The sequence below is a fragment of the Amblyomma maculatum genome, chromosome 3, assembly GCF_055883805.1.
Source record: "Amblyomma maculatum isolate TAMU_Amacu chromosome 3, ASM5588380v1, whole genome shotgun sequence".
NCBI classification, from domain to species: Eukaryota; Metazoa; Arthropoda; class Arachnida; order Ixodida; family Ixodidae; genus Amblyomma; species Amblyomma maculatum.
This window is the reverse complement of record NC_139346.1, coordinates 28,179,594-28,201,043: the sequence shown is the minus strand read 5'-3', so window position 1 is coordinate 28,201,043 and position 21,450 is coordinate 28,179,594. Positions and strand designations below refer to the sequence as shown.

At 44.6% G+C, this 21,450-nt stretch overlaps 1 protein-coding gene across 2 annotated transcripts in view; it reads right to left on the bottom strand.

Annotated features, from left to right (window-relative positions):
* LOC146194406 (uncharacterized) overlaps positions 1 to 20,825 on the bottom strand; it is a 136,598-nt gene extending 115,773 nt beyond the window's left edge. The window contains exons 1-5 of one of the 2 annotated variants that reach the window (XM_084597399.1): positions 20,468 to 20,825; positions 19,818 to 19,855; positions 19,677 to 19,725; positions 7,690 to 7,739; positions 2,353 to 2,407 (exon numbers count right to left, since the gene is read on the bottom strand). In XM_084597399.1, coding sequence (XP_084453525.1) covers positions 2,353 to 2,407; positions 7,690 to 7,739; positions 19,677 to 19,725; positions 19,818 to 19,855; positions 20,468 to 20,750 — 475 coding nt within the window. In that variant the 5' untranslated portion in view covers positions 20,751 to 20,825. The remainder of the gene's footprint in view (positions 1 to 2,352; positions 2,408 to 7,689; positions 7,740 to 19,676; positions 19,726 to 19,817; positions 19,856 to 20,467) is intronic. The other variant, XM_084597400.1, reaches the window with a different exon arrangement.
* Between the last annotated feature and the right edge of the window lie 625 nt (positions 20,826 to 21,450).

Here is a 21,450-nt window from a genome sequence, read left to right as displayed (position 1 = left end):
ACCAGGGAAGGACCGAGCTCTACAATCTCTACAAGCTCTACTATGTTTGTGAGAGGAATTTGGAGCCCAGGTTTGTGTCCAAAACATGGGAGGTGGAGTACAGTGGTCGTGTGCTGCAAAGCGTGCCGCGCGTTGCTAGCAAAGGATGCGGTTCCCACGATATTCCCTGCCTGCCCTGTCTACTCTTTGAAGGCTTCGAAAAATAAAAAGCGACACGCCGAAAGGCAGCCCTCGGAACCGAAAAAACCGAAGATCATCAAACCTTAAGGTCCCAAGGCGGCTCATGCTGTGAGGACGCCTTAGCAGATGGCCAAGGATCATTTCGACTACCTGGTGTTCTTCACCGAGCACTGACATCACTAAATAGATGTCTTCCATGCTGTCCGCCTCCACCAAAATGCTGTCGCTGGGATCAAACTAGGGTATCCCATATCAGTATCGAGAGCCTTAATGACTAAGCCACTGCAGTTCGGTAATAAGTGAATAAATAGGTCAATAAGACCTCACTTTTTTTCTTAGCGCATACAATTGAATATTTCTTCCGCTTTGCTGCTGCAAAACTGCAGGTGTGTAATTCACAATGCAAAGTGAATAAAAACTGCACATCAGCCCAACTTGAATCCAGCCCTGTCCCGCAACTTTAAGCTCAACCCAGGACCCGCCAAAATGCTCATGTCCCGGCCCCAGATGGCTCGTGGGGGCGGGCCATATCTGTGCTTTTGAACAACTCGATCAGCACTGTAAAGCATTCAACGTGCCGGCCACGTTGAATGATACAAACGAATATGTTAAATTGCTCCTCTTGGTGACTGAAGAGTACCAGTCAGACATCCCTCTCGAGTGTTTTAAAGCGCAATACGCCATATGCGGGCTGTGCTAGTGTGGTGCTGCGTGGAATAACGCCCCACACGTGACCCATTTTTCACATGTGCATTAGCCTATTAAACTACAGAGTAGCGCCAGATGAAGCTGTTTCAGCTATCAGCGAACACAAACCATCTAGTTTGCAATAAGGCGCTTCCACATATGGTCAGTTTTGTATTACCGCTGGAGACTGCAGGAACTGGAAACCTCAAACAAACCACAGAAAAGGGCGGGCGAACGTTCGAACGCTTGCCAAGCCGCCGTCTTTTCCAGGATTGATTTTCAAAACTCTGCCTGCCGCCTCAGCCACCAGAACAGTGCATATGACTTGCGCAAGAAACATACATCGTATTCTAAAGACTGCATCTTGCTGGCGCAGCAGCGTCGAATTACATGCAGAATCAGCGAAGAGCCAGAACACGTGCCGGCCCTGGCGGCAGCGCTCTTGTGAGCTATGATATAACAGCGCCTCTCACGCACCACAGGGCGAGCACGCCGTCTGAGCTTCTTGTCTTTCTTTTACCATCGTCGCCTCCAGTTCAGATACATTGATTCGAAAAGAATATTTGCTTTCTCTTTCTCTAACAGAAGTGATACCTTCGCTCAACGAACGGCAGTCTTGGCATGACGTGAAGACTGCATGCGCGTGCATTGGCTACTTTGCATTTCCTCAAGATTTCAATGAGTTATATTTTGCTGCCCACAGTGTCTAGGTATTAAAAGCCTCCTCGCAAGATGTCCTCTCAAGTGAATGTGATTTCATGGATTGAAAGCATGGCCAAACTGGTCGCTTTTAAGCAGAAGCAAAATGCAATATAGCCGACCCATTTCTTGGTGTGTTTGGAGACTGTAAAAGGCCTAAACTAATATATTCTTTTTCAGCGAACTTCTAACAGTGTAGAGTTTCTTCCCGAATCCCTGCGAGTCTACCCGCGTGTTTACAAGTGCTGCGCTCTGGTGTCGACGGCCCATAACAAAGTTGCGCCATATTTCGGAGGCTGGGCACACTACGATCAGCGGTATGCTGCACAGGAGAGGCTCGTTCATACACCCAACTTTTCTAACACCATGGGGTGGAATGTGCAGAAAATGATATCCCAACTTGGCACAACCCACAAGTGTCTCATAAATTCGCATGTCAATTTCAAACCAACGGCTCAAATATGTGACACAAGTTAGTGGATTTTTTCAGGTATTTTCACTGCTCGCATGCATTTTGGCTACCTCGCTGTGGGAGGCATGAGCGCCGCCAAGTTATTTCTTCAAGACAACACATTTCAGTGGTCATCTACTATACCTCTGTGCAGCATTCATCTGCCCTTCGGTGTCGTGATAACTGAATGAAAGAAATGAGCTGCAGCACAGCTCGTCTTCCTCAAAGCAGCACTCAACATGCACAACATTAAAACTACAACCAAACCAAGCCTAACTACTTCCACTCCCAAATACAGCATCAAAATACACATGTAGTGGGAAGTTCAGTCTCACCGCTGGCCGAAGGTGGTGCCTCAATTCTAACCTTCTGTAGTGTTTGGATGCAAGCCTGAAAGAGAATAATCAACTGTTTACTGTTGACCTGCTCTGAAGTTCTACAATAAAAAATGCGACCTTGGGTCCTGTACCCTTCCCAACGAATCTGGCTATCAACAATCAAAAGCTGAGAAAGAAAATTAATCTTGAAATAGCTGTGTCACATTATGAACAGGTCTGCAAAGACGTCTCAACAACCAAAATGTTCAAATTTTCCCCATCCAGAATATTTCCCATCAACTTCACAGAACAAGAGGTCATGGTGCAATCGCTACGATAGTTTCTACACGACACCGGTATCTTCCATCTGCACCTTCCTCATCTTGATATTTTTCAGCGCTAATATAAAATATCTGTAGATGTAAAAAAAAAAAAAAGACCTTAAAAGGAAACATATTTCTCGTTAGCAATGCCTTCATGACTAGAATGGGTTGATCTAGTGACAGATCAAGACAAATCTGTTGTAAACAATTTTTCTTTGTGTTAAGATAGGGTTAAATTGAAGCACGAAAGCAAGATGCTCATGAACCTTAACCAAGGCACAAGAACAAGCAACAATTTAGGCTATCATTTCTCTTCTCGTGGCCATATACAACGCTGCTGTGAAACGTTTTTGTTGGGTCTGCGTTTGGCTGTCGTGGAGTATAGCTGTCTGTTTATTCCTGCAAGCCGCCGTTTGGCGGGCCACGTGACGTCCATGGCAGCCACGCCGACACAAACAATGTGCTAAGTGTGGAATTTATTTCCTACACGAGTAGTTATACAATATTGTATAGTGATATATTTATATATATATATATATATATATATATATATATATATATATATATATATATATATATATGTGCTGTAATGAAGTGGTTCAGATGGTTCACATAGCAATATATTTATCCTATGCAGCAGCTACGAAGGCCAGCGTTCACAGCGACAGCTTGAGCTTCATCCGCTTTGTCGTCTTCACTTCTTTATCGTCTTCGGCACGCGACGTCTCTGATTTCCTCTTCTTTCTCCTTTCCACAGGTCATGCATCTCTCTTAAAATATATATATATTGATGGACTGCAGCTTTTCCAAGCTGTTCAGAAAAGCTTTTAGTGTGAATGCACTATTTCATGAGGTCTACCCAGGTCTTCAGAATGTGCGCCACAGATACTGCGCCTTCCCTTTCCTGTAAACCAATTATTACTATAATATGCAGGTGTCCACAGGCAGCCCCACAGATACAGCACCTTTCATTTCCTGTAAATCAATTATTATTATATTATTCAGGTTGTAACGAGCTTTATTGCAGGGCGAGCTCGTTTGCTAGGGTTAGGTCGAGGCTTCCAGGTAGGCGCTGGCAAGTAGGCGCTGGCTCGAACGACTGGTGCTCGCGTCTCGTGCCGGCGCGCTGGCGCCAGGTCTTCTTTACAATCAACCCCCCCCCCCCCCCCCAGGAGAATAGGGAGCCATCCTGGCGACTTAAGGGGACAACAACACGTCTGGGTCATAGCACGGTTTGAACCGAGAAACATGGACGGTCTCACGCCCACGTCGTCGAAGGCCTAGCAAAGGCGTGATGGGCTCCACAATGTAATTTACGGGTGAGGTGAGCTCAAGGACGCGGTAGGGTCCTTGGTATCTCAGCAGTAGCTTGAAGGAGAGGCTAGGTGACGCACAAGGCACACATAGCCAAACATGGGCTTGCGGAAGAAAGCTATCGGCGGCGTGGGCTAAGTCAAAAACGATTTTTCTGTCGGCCCTGATCGGAAGACGTGAGTGAACGGGCGAGCTTCCTGCACTTCTCAGCTTATCTCGAGGCTTCGGACACAGTGGTGGCTTCAGAAGAATCGAGCCGGTAAAGAAGTATAGTGTCGAGTGGCGAAGATGGCTCATGTTCATATAATAGGAAAAATGGCGACAATCCCGTAGTGGTCTGTGTAGCGGTGTTATATGCATACGTGCCGAAGGGTAGCAATGTGTCCCAGTTGGAATGGTCGGCAGCTACGTACATCGACAACATGTCGCCTAGAGTTTGGTTGAATCTTTCAGTCAGACCATTAGTCTGCGGGTGGTAGGCCCTAGGTATTGCGATAGGTGATATTACATTGCTGCAGGAGGGACGAAACCACTTCAGATACGAATACACGACCACGGTCGCTCAACAGTTCCCGTGGCGCTCCGTGACGAAGGATGAAGTGGTGTAAGGTGAAGGTGGCAACTTCGCGTGCTGTAGCAGCAGGTAGAGTGGTGGTTTCAGCATAACGGGTGAGATGATCTACCGCTACAATGACCCAGCAGTTTTCGGTTGCAGTGTAGGGAAGCGGGCCGTAGAGGTCAATGCCTACTCGATCGAAAGGTCTTGATAGGCAAGTAAGAGGCTTCATGGGGCCGGTGGAATGGCGATAGGCGACCTTCCAGCGTTGGCAATCAAGGCAGGAGCGAACGAACTTGCAGACATAAGTGTACATCCCGTGCCAGTAGAAACGCAAGTTAAGCCGAGTATAAGTCTTGAATGTGCTAGCTTGAGCGGCTTGCAAGTCAGTGTGAAATGAAGTGAGATTTCGGAACGCAAGTGTCAAGGAATGACGAGCAGCCATTTGCGGCCGGAAGATAGATAATTCCGGCGTAACAGGCCATCGCGAATTTTAAAATGAACAGCTTGGCGGCGAATTGCACGAGGCGTCGAAGTGGGCGAAGAGGTAGAAAGGAAAGCGAGAAGGAAGGCGATCCATAAATTTTTGGGTTGCTCAACGGCCATGTTGGTCAAAGACAAGGAACTGCAGTCAATGGGGAAATCGGAAACACTTTCAGGGGGTAGCGGAGAGCGAGACAGTGCGTCGGCGTTATGCTTCCTTCAGATCGATACACAACACGAATATCATATTCTTGAAGCCGTAATGCCCAGCAAGCGAGGCAGCCAGTTGGATCCTTACGGGAGAACAGCCAACACAGAAAATGATGGTTCGTAACGACTTTGAAGGGTCGGCCGTACACATAAGGGCGAAATTTTCCTATTGCCCAAACTATGGCTAGGCACTCCTTCTCCATAACTGAGTAGTTTAGCTCCGGCTTCGTCAAGGTGCGACTCGCGTAGGCAACAACATAGTCGGCACACCCGGTTTTCGTTGCGCTAGAATAGCACCGATACCTGTGCCGCTTGCATCAGTGTGAATCTCAGTAGGAGCATGAGGGTCAAAATGCGGCAAATTGGGTGGCGAGATAAGCAATCAGAGCAGCGTACTAAACGCCTCGTCACAGGCAGAACATCAACCGGAGAGGTCGTTGCTTCCAAGAAGGAGGGTTGCCAATGGCGCGATGATGGAAGCAAAATTGCGGATGAACCGTCAGAAATAAGAGCAGAGGCCTATGAAACTTCAGAGTTCCTTCATCGTGGATGGTTTTGGGAATGCAGTGACAACATGAAGTTTAGCTGAATCGGGGAGCACACCGTCCTTAGAAACAACATGGCCCAAAATTGTCAATTGCCGTGCGGCAAAGTGACATTTCTATAAATTTAGTTGGAGGCCAGCTGCAGTAATGCATTCCAAAACGTTTCAATAGAGCAAGGTGCGTCGGGAAATCTGGCGAGAGAACAACAATGTCATCCAAATAGCACAAGCAGGTCTTCCACTTGAGGCCGCGCAATATGCTGTCCATCATGCGCTCGAACGTGGCAGGTGAATTACACAGTCCGAACGGCAAGACGAATTCATACAGTCCGTCTGGCGTCACGAAAGCTGTCTTGGCACGGTCTGTATCGGCAAGCGGGACTTGCAAGTATCCAGAACGAAGGTCCAAAGATGAGAAAAATTCTGCGCCTTGTAAACAGTCAAGAGCGTCGTCGATACGCGGCAAAGGATAGACGTCCTTACGGGTGATTTTGTTCAAGCGCCGATAGTCAACGCAAAAGTGGATGGAGCCGTCTTTTTTGGTGACAAGAACGACGGGAGAGGCCCAAGGATTGTGCGAAGGTCCACAGACAGCCCCACAGATACTGCGCCTTTCATTTCCTGTAAATCAATTATTATATTATTCAGGTGTCCACAAACAGCCTGACAGATACAGCGCCTTTCCTTTCCCGTAAACCAATTACCAATGACAGTGTTAGTAAGGTATGTAAAAACAATAAATAGTAATAAGGGTAATAACAAATACTAATAAAACAATAACCCATAATAATTAGTGGGATAAAAGAATAAAATAATAACTAAACATATCAACAAATATATATAAATAACATCTTGCTGCCTGCCATGCTATGTCATGTCAGACCACACTAGGCGAGTGAGTCCTTCTACTGTCTCGGCCGAAGAAGCACACCATGTTCGGCGGGCTGAGTTGGAACGGGAGAGAAGACGCCATAAACGTGAACATGTTGCCTAATGTGTGTATAACCTAGAGCATCGCCTCCTCTAGAAAGATGCACGCTGCATGCGCCGAAAACCCGCTGCCCTTACCTTTCCCTATTTCCTCCTTTCCACCTGTGGTGGTAGCTCGCGATCCTTACGGCGCCCACCTGCAACATGCATTTGCGCATGCGCGTTCAGGACTACCGCTGCTGCTTCAAAACCACACCACCCCACCCTATTTGCGGAGATAGGGGGCTATCTGGCGCCATCTCTTGACGACCGCCTGCAACTGAAGGCACAGCGGCTCCAATGGGTAAGCGAGCGATGCCGCAGGCATCTTTCTAGAGGAGACGATGCCTAGAGCATAACCAAATAAAAAATTATAGTAAAAAAAAATTACCAAGCAACTGCTAAACTTAATTAAACCGTGCTTTCACATGTCTGACTAGATCGAACCTTAGTTGAAACCTTGCTAATTTTTTTGCACCCCTTCTGTCTAAATTTCTCTATTCAGGCAATGTAGTTTACTACTGTTGAACAAGTGCATTAAGAAACACTCAATTATTGCTCACAGCAATACACAGCTACATTTGTTAGTCTTCGTCAGATGTCTTAATGGTTAGGCATAACCAGAAGCCAGCTAGCACAGCTTTCTCAAGAAGCAACAAGACTGACTGATTAAGTTTGTGCATCTAAACACGCTTGCCTGTGTAAGAACTGCAACAATAAATGCAAGCTAGAACCCTGGAAGCCCAGTGAGGTGAGTGAGGACGAACATTTTAAATGTCCACCAACAATAGAATAAAAATTTCCACACACCAGCCTTTGCAAGACCAACCCAATTGCTTCTGACACACAGTAGAAAACACTTGTCTTAAAAGTTCTGGCCAATTTGTGCATGCACAGAGTAAACTGGTGGTTCGCTTTGTCTCTCCGACACAAGGCAGCACAGAGGTGGGACTTACGGCAAGGTCATCTTCAATGGTGACCGTACGGATGATTGGGATGACCTCATCTAAAAGATAACAACACAGTGCTCAGCCTCATAATTAATTTACATAGACTTCTGATTAAGCAACATACATTACAACAGTATATGATGACAATGCAAATGCAACATAATAATATGAAATACTTGGCAATATCCTAGTCACACCTAAGTGTAAGGCTATGACAGCAAGGGCCACCATTAACGTTGAATGAAAATTCCAAGGAAGCACTGTCAATAATGCTGCACTGTAGACTTCAACGTCTATCTTTCTGCTCATTTATTAATTCATTGTCTTTCCTACAGCCCCTTATTTCATATTAACAAAAAAAAAGAAAAGAAAAAACATTTGCTATTCTAGTTTAGCAAAACTGAGATATTTAACTGAGCGAGTTTAGTGTAATAATTTGCACACAAGTGCTACCAAATCCATTGAGTCCTTTACCGTTCTTTAAACAGCCCATGAAAAGCTATTTATTAAAACTAGAAAATGCACACGAGGAATAGATCTTTCATCAATCTTCTCTGCAATGCAATATTTTAACCTAGCTTCATTAGCACTAAACATTTTGGATGATCAATAATAATGCTTCTCCACTCCCCCCTCAACTCGGCTCATGCCAGCATGCAAGAAAACATTAAAACAAGTCGCGACGGCACTTCACCACGCCCCGTCACTGTGGAGTGTCTAATGAGTGGATGCATCCAGCAAGCCCCAATACATCATCAAGGAGGCAGCATGTGGGAAGGTGTCACCCTAATAGCTGGCCAGTGGTCGCCAGGAGTACTTTTTGAAAATTATACACGCCATGCAAAACCTTTGAATTTGACTCGAATGCTCACAAAAACCACCTCTATGGACATCTTGCATTAGATATTAGCGTAAGTACTGTGTCAGGAGCCCTTTAATGAAACTACCATCATCTGCGAAGCATTTCTTGAGAAGGCAAGTCAACTTTTTTTTCTGTCAAGTGCAAGTAATAAATCTAATAACCCAAATAATACCCTACTATTCATGGCCTGTAATGACGCCCTTATGTCAGCTCAGATAGGCCTCTCCCATACAGGGACCTAATCTCAGCCGAGGGAAGGAGAAGACAGCAATCATACTCTTGAGAGATTAAAAAGACATGATGATTTTGCCCTGCACCATCATGGTAATATTGGCATTACCATTCAAAGATGGACACCACTACATACTATAGCCAATGTTATATGAATGAAAAACGTAAACCCACGTGTGAGGTGTACAGCACTGGCAAGAGAATCGAGAACCATGATGCGGTGTACTTGGTTAAATCTACTGGCCTGCTATGATTGTGGGTGCTTTGCAGAGCAGCTTATGCCTGGCATTTTTTACTACCTTGCCTTGTTGAAGCCCCATAAAGGTGCACACTGGGCTATTTAACTTCCCCCTCAGAATTCATGACAATTTCTTTTTTAAGATTCAGAACCTCAAAATTTCAGAACTCCAAAGCAGTTGGAGTTTCCTCAGCACCTCTCAAGGTCTTAATTAGATTATCCAAATGTTAAATACTCAACTAACTAAGCTGAACCACATTACAGAAATTAAGAGCAAATACAAAAGAAACAAATTAAACTGAAATAACAAGAAAACAAATTAAACTTTTTAACTCTTCTACATGTGTTAGATGCATGTCCTGTAGACATATATCTGTAAAATGCTGGTGCCCTGAAAATATAAGAAAAAAAGCTGCTGTCAGAAATTCCAGAGTGCTAACAGACACAGAATGTGTTGTCCTGCTCCCACTATAAACGTGCGGCCATATTTTAAAGGATCCATTTGTATTAGTTTCTCGATTTCTTATATCACTGTAGACTGTTTGATCTTTTCACAACTCATTTTGTTTGTGAGGATTATACCATACATTGCACCATTTTTCAAGTCAGAACTATGCACTTCCTTTTAGGAAGGGACAGCTTGCACCGATAAATTTTCATTAGCCACTTTCTATCATTTAATGAACAGAAAGGGACTACCTATAAGCACATATCTCATTTCAAACTCAGAATGTGGTCACTGCAAGAAAGCTAGCTAGAAGAACATGCAGTAGAAATGGTTACTATAAAATTAAAGCTGGCCATGAACAACCACCACAATGCAAAAATATCCATGATCAGCAACAACAAAACTCTCCTAATGTCAGACAATTTTTTTCAAATCCAACTAAAACAAGACCCGCAGTAAATGCGAGACCAAAACTGCACTAAGTGCAGGAGATTCATGCTATCAACCCTATCACTGCCAATTGGTTGATATCGGTTATGTGTAGGTGGGTTATATAAAACAGGTGTAACAGGAAAGGGCTAAGACACGTCTGTGCTGCTGTGTTCTCTTTTGTGTACATCCGTTCGGTGCAACCATTCTACGTGCAACCCAGTATTATTGACAGGCAGCACACGTCTCGGTCAAAATATCAGCAAGGACACAAGCTTACATAAGCAGCTCAAACAGCAAATGCCAAGTTTCCTGTCATCATCACCACCCTGACTATATCCACTGCAGGGCGAAGGCCTCTCCTATATTTCTCCAATTAACCCGGTTCTGTGCTAGCAGCATCCACTTCACCCCTGCGAACTTCTTAACCTCATCCGCCCACCTAACCTTCTGCCTCCCCTTGCTACGCTTTCCTTCCCTTGGAATCCAGTTTGTTACCCTCAGCAACCATCGGTTATCCTCTCTTCGCACTACATGTCCTGCCCATGCCCATTTCTTCTTCCTAATTTCTGCTAGAATGTCGATAACTTGAGTTATTTCTCTGACTCACTCTGCACGCTTCCTATCTCCTAATGTTACCCCTACCATTTTTCGTTCCATAGCCCTCTGGGTTGTCCTCAACTTAAGTAGAACTCCCTTGGTTAGCCTCCACATTTCAGCGCCATAGGTGAGTACAGGTAAGATGCAACTGTTGTATATTTTCCCCTTGAGCGATACCGGTAAGCTGCTAGTCATAATCTGCGAGTGCTTGCAAAATGTGCTCCATCCGAATCTTCTTCTTATTTCCTTTTCATGGTCCGGAGCTGTGGTTACTACCTGTCCTAAGTAGACATATTTGCCTACTACTTCCAGTGCTTCGCTACCCAACGTAAACTGCTGTTCCTTCCCGAAGCTGTTGAACATTACCTTAGTCTTCTGCATATTAATTTTCAAGCATCCCTTTCTACTTTTCCTGTCTAGGTCATCAATCATTATTTGCAGTTCATCCCTCGAGTTACTTAGCAAGGCAATGTCATCAGCAAATCCCAGATTACTGAGGTATTCTCCATCTACCCTTATCCCTAACTGCTCCCATTCCAAGTCTCTGAATACTTCCTCTAAGCAAGCTGTGAATAGTACTGTGGAGATTGTGTCTCCTTGCCTAACACCTTTCTTTAGGGAAATTTTGTTACTTTCTTTATGCAGAACTATGGTTGCTGTGTACTCTCTATATATATCTTCCAGCACTTTCACGTACGGCTCGTCTACCCCGATTTCGCAATGCTTGCATCACCGTTGAGATTTCTACTGAGTCAGATGCTTTTTCGTAATCAATCAATGCTATACATAAGGGCTGGTTATATTCTGAGCATTTTTCTATCACCTGGTTGATGGTATGGATATGATCGATAGTAGAGTACCGTTTCCGAAAACCTGCTTGATCCTTTGCTTGATTGCAGTCTAAGGTTGTCCTGATTCTATTAGCGATTACCTTAGTATATACCTTAAACGTAACAGACAGTAAGCTGATTGGTCTGTAATTTTTAAGATCCTTAGCGTCCCCTTTCTTATGAATGAGGATATGTTCGCATTCTTCCATGGTTCCGGTACTGTCGATGACACCAAACACTGTGTATACAGGGTGGCCAGTTTTTCTAGCACAATATCCCCCTCGTCCTTCAACAAATCTGCAGTTATTTGATCCTCTCCAGTTGCTTTCACCCTTTTCATAGTTTCTATTGCTTTCTTTACCTCATCCTTCATCACTGGTGGAACGTCCGACTGTTTTTCCCTACCGCCAATCTCATTACGGTCCTGACTACTTCGGCTACTGTAGAGATCACTATAGAACTCCTCGGCTACTTTGACTATCTTGCCCATATTCATGATGACGTTGCCCACCTTGTCCCTTAGTGCATAAATTTGGTTTTTGCCTATGCCCAATTTCTTCTTCACCGCTTTAAGGCTTCCCCCGTTTTTTACAGCATGCTCAATTTTCTCGATGTTATACTTACTTATATCGGCCACTTCGCGCTTAATGATTAGCTTTGATATCTCAGCCAATTCTATCTGGTCTGTTGGATAGGAAGCTTTCATACTCTGGCGTTTCTTAATCAAATCTTTCGTCTCCTTAGACAGCTTACCAGTATCCTCTTTAACTATTCTACTGCTTACTTCTACAGCACACTCAGTAATGATATCTCGAAAATTATTATTTATTGCTCCTAGGGTAATGTCACCATTCTCGATTAGAGCTGAATATCTATTTAGCGAGATCCTAAACTCTTCTGCCCTCCCCCGCACAGCTAATTCATCGATGGGTTTCTTTCTTACTAATCTCTTGCGTTCCTCCTTCACATTTAGGCTCATTCGGGAGCTCACCATCCTGTGGTCACTGTATCGCACTTTCCCAATTACCTCTACATCTTGCATAATGGCGGGGGTTGAAAAACAGTATGAAGTCAATTTCATTTTTAGTCGCCCCGTTAGGGTTTTTCCATGTCCATTTCCGGTTCTTCTGTTTGCTGAAGAAGGTATTCATGATTCTTAAGTTATTACGCTCTGCAAACTCAACTAGTAACTCCCCCCTGCTATTCCTAGAACCAATGCCATAGTCACCTACTGCCTGGTCTCCTGCCTGCTTTTTCCCTACCTTGGCATTGAAGTTGCCCATTAGTACAGTATCATCATCATCATCATCAGCCTGATTATACCCACTGCAGGGCGAAGGCCTCTCCCATATCTCTCCACTGAACCCGGTTCTGTGCTAGCTGCATCCACTTGACCCCTGCGAACTTCTTAATCTCATCCGCCCACCTAACTTTCTGCCGCCCCCTGCTACGCTTTCCTTCCCTTGGAATCCAGTTTGTTACCCTCAGCGACCATCGGTTATCCTCTCTTCGCACTACATGTCCTGCCCATGCCCATTTCTTCTTCTTAATTTCCACTAGAATGTCGTTAACTTGAGTTATTTCTCTGACCCACTCTGCACGCTTTCTATCTCTTAATGTTACCCCTACCATTTTTCGTTCCATAGCCCTCTGGGTTGTCCTCAACTTAAGTAGAACTCTCTTGGTTAGCCTCCACGTTTCAGCCCCATAGGTGAGTACAGGCAAGATGCAACTGTTGTATACTTTCCTCTTGAGCGATACCGGTAAGCTGCTAGTCATAATCTGCGAGTGCTTGCCAAATGCGCTCCATCCCAATCTTATTCTTCTTGTTATTTCCTTTTCATGATCCGGATCTGAGGTTACTACCTGCCCTAAGTAGATATATTCGCCTACTACTTCCAGTATTTCGCTAGCTAATGTAAACTCCTGTTCCTTCCCGAGGCTGTTGAACATTACCTTAGTCTTCTGCATATTGATTTTCAAGCCTACCTTTCTACTTTTCCTGTCTAGGTCATCAATCATTATTTGCAGTTCATCTCCCGAGTTGCTTAGCAAGGCAATGTCATCAGCAAATCGCAGATTACTGAGGTATTCTCCATCTACCCTAATCCCTAACTGCTCCCATTCCAAGTCTCTGAATACTTCCTCTAAACAAGCTGTGAATAGTACTGGGGAGATTGTGTCTCCTTGCCTAACACCTTTCTTTATGGGAATTTTGTTGCTTTCTTTATGTAGAACTATGGTTGCTGTGCAGCCACTATATATATCTTCCAGCACTTTCACGTACGGCTCGTCTACCCCCCGATTTCGCAATGCCTGCATCACCGCCGAGGTTTCAACTGAGTCAAATGCTTTTTCGTAATCAATGAATGCTATGTATAAGGGCTGGTTATATTCCGAGCATTTTTCTATCACCTGATTGATGGTATGGATGTGATCGATAGTAGAGTACCGTTTCCGAAACCCTGCTTGATCCTTTGCTTGATTGCAGTCTAAGGTTGTCCTGATTCTATTAGCGATTACCTTAGTAAATACCTTATACGTAACAGACAGTAAGCTGATTGGTCTGTAATTTTTAAGGTCCTTAGAGTCCCCTTTCTTGTGAATGAGGATAATGTTTGCATTCTTCCATGCTTCCGGTACCGTCGATGACACCAGGCACTGCGTATACAGGGTGGCCAGTTTTTCTAGCACGATATCCCCCCCGTCCTTCAGCAAATCTGTAGTTATCTGATCCTCTCCAGCTGATTTCCCCCTTTTCATAGTTTCTAGTGCTTTCTTGACCTCGTCCTTCGTCACTGGTGGAACGTCTGACTGTTTTTCCCTACCGCCAATCTCATTACGGTCCTGACTACTTTGGCTACTGTAGAGATCTGTATAGAACTCCTCGGCTACTTTGACTATCTTGTCCATATTAGTGATGACGTTGCCCGCCTTGTCCCTTATCGCATACATCTGGTTTTTGCCTATGCCCAATTTCTTCTTTACCGCTTTAAGGCTTCCCCCGTTCTTTACAGCATGCTCAATTTTCTCCATGTTAGTAAAGTATACTGCGTCTTTACTTTTCGCATTGCCAATTCTACATCCTTGTAGAAGCTTTCAACTGTGTGGTCATCATAACTACATGTAGGTGCATAGGCCTGTACAACCTTCAGTTTATACCGCTTATTAAGCCTAATAACGATGCCTGCCACCTTCTCATTAATACTATAGAATTCATCAATATTACCCGCTATATACTTATTGACAAGGAAACCTACTCCTAGTTGTCGCCTCTCTGGTAAGCCTCGATAACACAGTACATGCCCATCTTTCAGTACAGTATATGCCTCATTCGGCCTCCTAACCTCACTAAGCCCTATGATATCCCATTTCATACCCTCTAGTTCCTCTAACAGCACTGCTAAACTAGCTTCACTAGCTAGGCTTCTAGCATTAAACGTTGCCAGGGTAAGTTTCCAATGGCAGCCTGTCCAGCAGAGCCAGAAATTCTTAGCACCCCCTGCTGCGTCACAGGTCTGACCGCCGCTGTGGTCGGTTGTTCCGCAGCCACTGGTGACTGAGGGCCAGGGTTTTATAGAGCTAATCATGAGAAGTTGCGGCCAATTACTGCACCAGGGTAGCCAACTCCTGTTCTGGTGAGGGAGTGCGTTACCATAGGTGTTCACCGGCATCAGGTCGCGCCCCAAACCTGTTTATGCTATTCCATCGACACGGAGATTTCTTTTTTTTAATCCGGTGGAGAATTGCGCGGCACCGGGATTCGAGCCTCGGTCCTCTTGCATGCGAGGCGGATGTTCTACCCGTAGCGCCACTCTCTTATGTGAAGTGGGCTAAATATTGAACTATCAAGTATTAATGACCTTGGAACGGATGCTTACACAGCCAAGTACCTCTCACTGCAAGGAATGACCCTTCAGTGCACATTTTCAACATGTGAAATCAACGAGCCCCTTCACATTTCCAATTGATAGTGATATAACATATGCCAGATTATATGGGTGCATTTCTACGCAGAGATTTTAATCTTGCACTGAAGTTTTCAAATTCACTTCAGTGCTATAACCAACTGGAACCATGAGCAGCTAAAGGCCTCAAAGTCAGAACATTCATCCAATACTTGCATGGCCTGAGAACTTAAGAGGCTTATAATTGCGGTCCACTATTTTCAGCTTTCAAATTTTAGGCGGAGTATTTAAGTTGCCCCTTGAAAATTAGGCACAAATCGGAGCTTGTCAGAAAATATTGTATAATATGGGTTATTCTGAGCAATAAAAGAATCATGCAGTGAGCACCAATGTCACTACTGCACACACACTTTATTCCCCAGTTGATTTTCTACATCCACATGTGAAAGCTACACGAGAAATATTATAAGTAAGTAGTTACCGGAACTTGCAGATAAGCTAGGTGATTCATAGCTTCAGGAAGAAGAGAACAGACACAAATAAGCACAACTGAGAGAAATAGACTAGTGCTTCCACCTTCTCGTTTGTACCTGCCTTTCGAATGCTGCTTCTTGAAACTATCTACCCAACCACAATACGTTCTATTAGTGTCTACCAGTGAACATTACCATCTGTACCCACAGTATTTCTACATTTATATGAGATGTGTGCAAAACATGGTCAAGCAATGATGGGGTAGCACTTGATATTGTCCTCTTCAGTGTCCTTGCTTGAAAGTTCTTGTTTCTTCATGACGATCGTATCCAATTCGATTCGCTCAGTTACCTGCCTCGTAAGCTTGACCCAACAATGCTTACGAGATATTTGGCTTGTTGCTGACAGAAAGATTTGTCCTTAACCAAGCCCATTTATATAGCAGTGCTTACAGAAATTTGCAAGCAACCAACAAAACTTGGTGAAAAAAAAAAAAAAAAAAGACTGAAACAGGAGAAAGACACCCAGGCCACAAGTTGGCACCTCAGACCACGAAGAACTTTATTTTAATGTGAATATTATGAAAAGGCAGCACAGCTTGCAGTACTGGCCATTAGGAAGTTTTCAGGAGAATGTTACTGATGATGTTTGCCCAGTTTAAAACCTATTCCTCTTTGTGAAATTCCCTTATATAAGCACAGCACGGACAACTGTACTGATGTGCAAGAAAAATAAGCACGCACTGTTTTAACAGCATGTTTTTAATTTCTCTAAACAGCTTGAAATTCACAAGTTTGCCACCAAAGCTTCCTAGTTGGCCTACTCAACCTCAACAGATGGACAGTGGAAAGAAATACCACCATAGCTTCTCTGGAGCCATAAACTAGGCTTTGAGAAATAATTATTTTCTACTCAATGGCATCCTGACTAGGTAAATCCCTACAAAATCTCATTCAACCACATATTTTCAAAAGACTAGAGGACTATGCTCAGGATATGTTGCAATCTTGAAGCATCTTGTAAAACATGCTTCATGACAATGAACACAAAAGAGCAAAAAATGCTAGCTTTAATCATTAGAGTCGAGCAAGCTACTTTGGCATGTCAGTGTCGTTGTGTATGTCTCTGGCTACTAGCCGAGTAGTGAAGACCTACCGAGCTTACTGCTATAAGCAGTGAACAAGTTCCTAGATACACAACAATGACAGTCAACTTGATAGCTTGAACTATGTGCATATATATGGTGCAGAGGTTGGTTTGGTTTGGTTTATGGGGTTTAACATCCCAAAAGCGCAATACTGTAGCAGTCTGGGCGTGTTGGCGTGTTGGAAGTCTCCACAGGAGACTTCTTGTCGTGCAACTCAGCACCGCGGGGGACCCGTCCACCACTGGGAGGCAGCTTCGTGAGTTTTCTGTCCTGATCGACCAAGCCACTGAGCACATTTGGCAGCTTGAACTCAGGCAGCTTCGTCGAGCGCTCCCTGAGAAGCGCTCAGTGTCACATGGTTCTGTCCATGTCCCTGAACAACTCAGCTTGCCTCAAGATGTACAGAAGGTGCTCGCACTGGGACCGAAGTTCGCAGTCGAAGAGAGAAGGACAGCCCCAGAGCTCGTCACCCTTGTTCGGCAAGTGTCTCGGCGTGCCTCCGCTGAGGATTCCCTGCGCTGTGTGTCGGACGGCATAGATGCGTTGCATCACTGCAAGCAGCCTGTACCGAAGGTACCTGTTAAGCGCGTTTTGTCCTTTTTGAAAGATCGCGCTCTTTGCGTTCTACCTGCCGACAAGGAGGGGGGCTTCGCTGTGCTGACTCACGGGTTTTTTAATGTCAAAGCCTTAGAGGCTGTTTCAAATTCTTTTACTCCTCGCAAGAACATAAGCATGTCAAGGGTAAAAACTCAAGCAAAGAAGCTCTGTACAAGGCTGAAGCTAGAAAACGTTGTTAAGAGCATAGAAGCTTGTCACCGAGATTATCTAGATGTCTTTTTTAGCGTCAAAACGCACAAGGCTGACACTCCCTTCAGGACAATTGTCTCAGAAGATGGCACTTGGAAAAAATGCATTGCCCTTTTTCTTCAGAAAAAGCTCAACCTTTTGCGCATTGACGACCCTTTCCTAGTTAAGAATTCCGACGCCGTTTTGAATTATCTAGAGTGTTTTCCGCATAAAAATCTCAGAGCGTTCTCAGTAGACATTAAGGATCTGTTCTACTCGTTGCCTCAGTCAAGTTTGCTCTCTTGTGTCCAGGACTGCATTGACACATTTGGAAATGTAGCTTTTATGAATGAGACCGGGATGTCCAGCAGTGGCTTCTTGGAACTCCTTAGTTTTTATCTCCGGTCAACTTTTATCCAATGGGAGGGGCAACCTTATCTGCAGAAGGAAGGAATTTGCATTGGTTCCTGTATAGCCCCAGTTCTTAGTGATTTATTTTTAGCTGATCTTGACAGAGCCCTTTGTAGCCGTCTACCAAATTTTAACATAACCAAGATTCTTAGGTATGTTGACGATTTCTTAATTTTCCTTGACTGCAGTTCGGACTCATTTGAAGAACTAGCTGCTAACACATTAACCTTTTTACGCGCAGGTTTTTCGCCTCTAGAATTAACACATGAGATGCCTTCTGACGACAGCATTAGATTTCTGGATATCAGGCTTTTATTCCGTAACGAACAGATTTACTGGAAGTATGAACCTCGCTCCAATAAGCCACTGCTCCCATTTGGGTCTGCACATTCCAAACTTGTAAAGAGGGGTATTGCGGGACTGTGCTTAAGAAATTCCCTGTGTAAATCTTGTCCTGAACTTATGGCTGCCAGCTTCAATGAACAGATCCTTCGTCTCCGAGCTGCGGGATATCCCACACATGTCATTATCAGTGTCGCCGAAACCCTACTTAAGCGCTTGTTCTCAAAAGAAAGTAGTAAATCACTGCCGCCTACTAACAAGCGGATTGCTGTGATCCCGTACATTCATGGCCTGTCTCATCGCCTGAAAAAGATAGGTGAACGGGGGAATGTGAAAGTTGTCTTTTCTGCCCCCGATAAGCTGCAGAAGTTGTGCAGATTGACAAGGCCCGGTGGTTCAAGAAACCCTAATTGCAAGAAGAACCACCGTACAAAGTTTGTAGAATGTTCGTGTTCAGTGGTCTACAGCATCCCTTTGAAATGTGGGAAAAGCTATGTAGGGCAAAGCGGTAGGTGCTTGAACGACCGCCTCCGGGAACATTGTAACAATGTGTCTGAAAAGCGAGGAGGGTTTTTGGATGTACACTGCAGGAAATGTAAACTAAACTGTAATGACGAAAATGTAAACCAACACGATCCAGATGAAATGTCCGTGTGCCATCCTGACTACCAACAATGCCATGTTATCGCAAAAAAACCGATGTCAACTGACTCGTGAGATTATAGAAGCTGAAATGATAGATCGGTTGGGTGGGTCTTGCGTAGCCAAGCCTTCTATCGCTCTTACTCGTAAGGAGTTGATATACTTAAGACAAGATATGAATGTATCGCCTACTGCGCATGTATGATGTTGGGGGTTTCATCTGTATAATAAGGCTCTGAGGCTCGAAATAAACTGTTGCAAGTCAGCGCTCGTGTGTCCTATGTGTCTTCATTTTGTCCTCGTCCTTCTCTGCGCTGTATTTTTCCATCATCCCAAAAGCGACTGAGGCAATGAGAGACGCCGGAGTGGAGGGCTGCAGAAATTCGACCATCTGGGTTTCTTTAACGCCTTGTTTTTCGCCTCCATCGAAAAGTAGCCGCCGCGGTCGAAATTCGAACCCGCATAGAAGTGGGCTTCAGATGCTGATCATAGGTTGAAAATGTAAAGTGGTGAGTGCATTATGAGGCTTCAACAGGTAACATCAACTGCTCGCGGAGCAAGTGGCACAAAAGTGAGACCAGTGGGAATGGCATCTTTTTCATTACCATCATTTACTAGAACACTATGAACGACTGCGGTGCTTACTATTCACGTGGCTGAATTGAACTCCCGACTTCTCCTCGCCGACCAGTTTCTGTTAATAAACGAGCAAAGCAGAACGACACACGTCACCACCACTCTCGATTCGTTCACACGAACTGGGACTGCTGAAGAGGCTGCCGTTACCTGTCCCGGTGCAGTCAGGATGATAGTAAGATATCCACCTGGGCAAAGAAAAAAAGTTTCGAATATATACGAGAAAGTTCTGGACCAACGCGACCACAAGTTGCTTTCCGAGCACTTACAGGCCAGATCCGATGCAAAAACGATTGTGATTATGCATCAAACTTTCGCGTTTGAAACAACCCGCCCTACGATCTAACCGATCTAACGGCAATTTGACCTATGCTGATTTAACACGATGTGCCACCGCATTTCATTTAGTAGACGTTGGCCGTACAACTATCTGCTGCTTCGCACCAATTATTTGTGACCACAGGAACACGACAGCCCATTTCACCACGTTCTTAATTAGCGCCAGACACGGTAGCAGCAGATGCAGCAACTTTTTCAGCAATAAGGCCGGCGAACATTACAAAATAAGAGCGACATTTTATGGCGCCACGTTCAGCCCTGCGTTACAGTGTTTAGCCAATTCTTGAAGTAATGAATTTTGCTCAGATCATATTATACATAACAGATACAACAATTTCAAGCATATAAATATGTTCTTACAGCACAATCTGCAAGTAAAATTAATTTAAAAGTTTTGTCTTGCTCCAACTTGCCAATGGCTCCAACAGTGTGAACGTCTAAGCCTAATCTTTACAACGTACCTGGCTCAATGCCCTCCGGAAATTCCAAATCCACCACGAGAGGAGTCGCATCCAAGAAGACTTTAATAGTCATGATGCATGTTATGCGATCTCGCACTGCTATGTAAACACTGCCGATGGATGAAAGAAATCGAGCATTAGGCAACGCCTTCCTCTGACCACCAGCAGCGCGTACACAGCTAGTGAGGAAAACATGGACGACAAACGCCGCGTTGTCGACATACGAGTTATCTACAACGCATTTGTAAAGAAACCATTTTATTCGAGCAACGAATTCATGCATCGAGCAGATGGGCCAGCAACGAAGACTCGCTGGCCACGAGACGATGGCTTTCAGCGCAAATATGCGAGAAACCGAGAAATTCCACTTGCTTCTAGGCCTGCTTCTCTGCTATTTCTATCCGCTAGGTGTCCCAGTGGTTAGGCACAAAACTGTATAGAGCTAATACAACTGAATCCGAAACTGAAAAAGTTGCATCAGGAAAAGTGCAGGACCTGTACGTTTGCAACAGTGTTAAAGGCCCTGTTTGCCATAAAAAAAAACCTGACGCTGCAAAAATCACTAGCATGGCTCTGGCAGGCGGTAGATGGCAGATGGCATAATGAGGACAGTTGATGATAATTGATGACGCGTCGATTTTCGCATGTGTCGATCGAGACCCACCTGGGCGGGATGAGCCCCCCATCCATCACGAATGTGGGCGGGAAAGAATAGAACGGACAATATGCGCAAAGCTGGGGGAGTTAGTGTCCTCTGGAAGCAGTGTTTGAGCTGGCAGGCATGGGACTGTAGTGCTTGTAACGATGTCAGGAGACTTATTGGGCATGCCTACTGCAATATGTATGGTTTACCTTTCAGTTTACCACAACTGTGATGCAAATGTGAGGCTTGTGGAATGCATCTGCCAAGATGCACGCACTTGGGCAGAAGGAAAGCAGCTGTTAGTAATAGGCGACTTCAATGGGCACCTAATGAGTTAGAT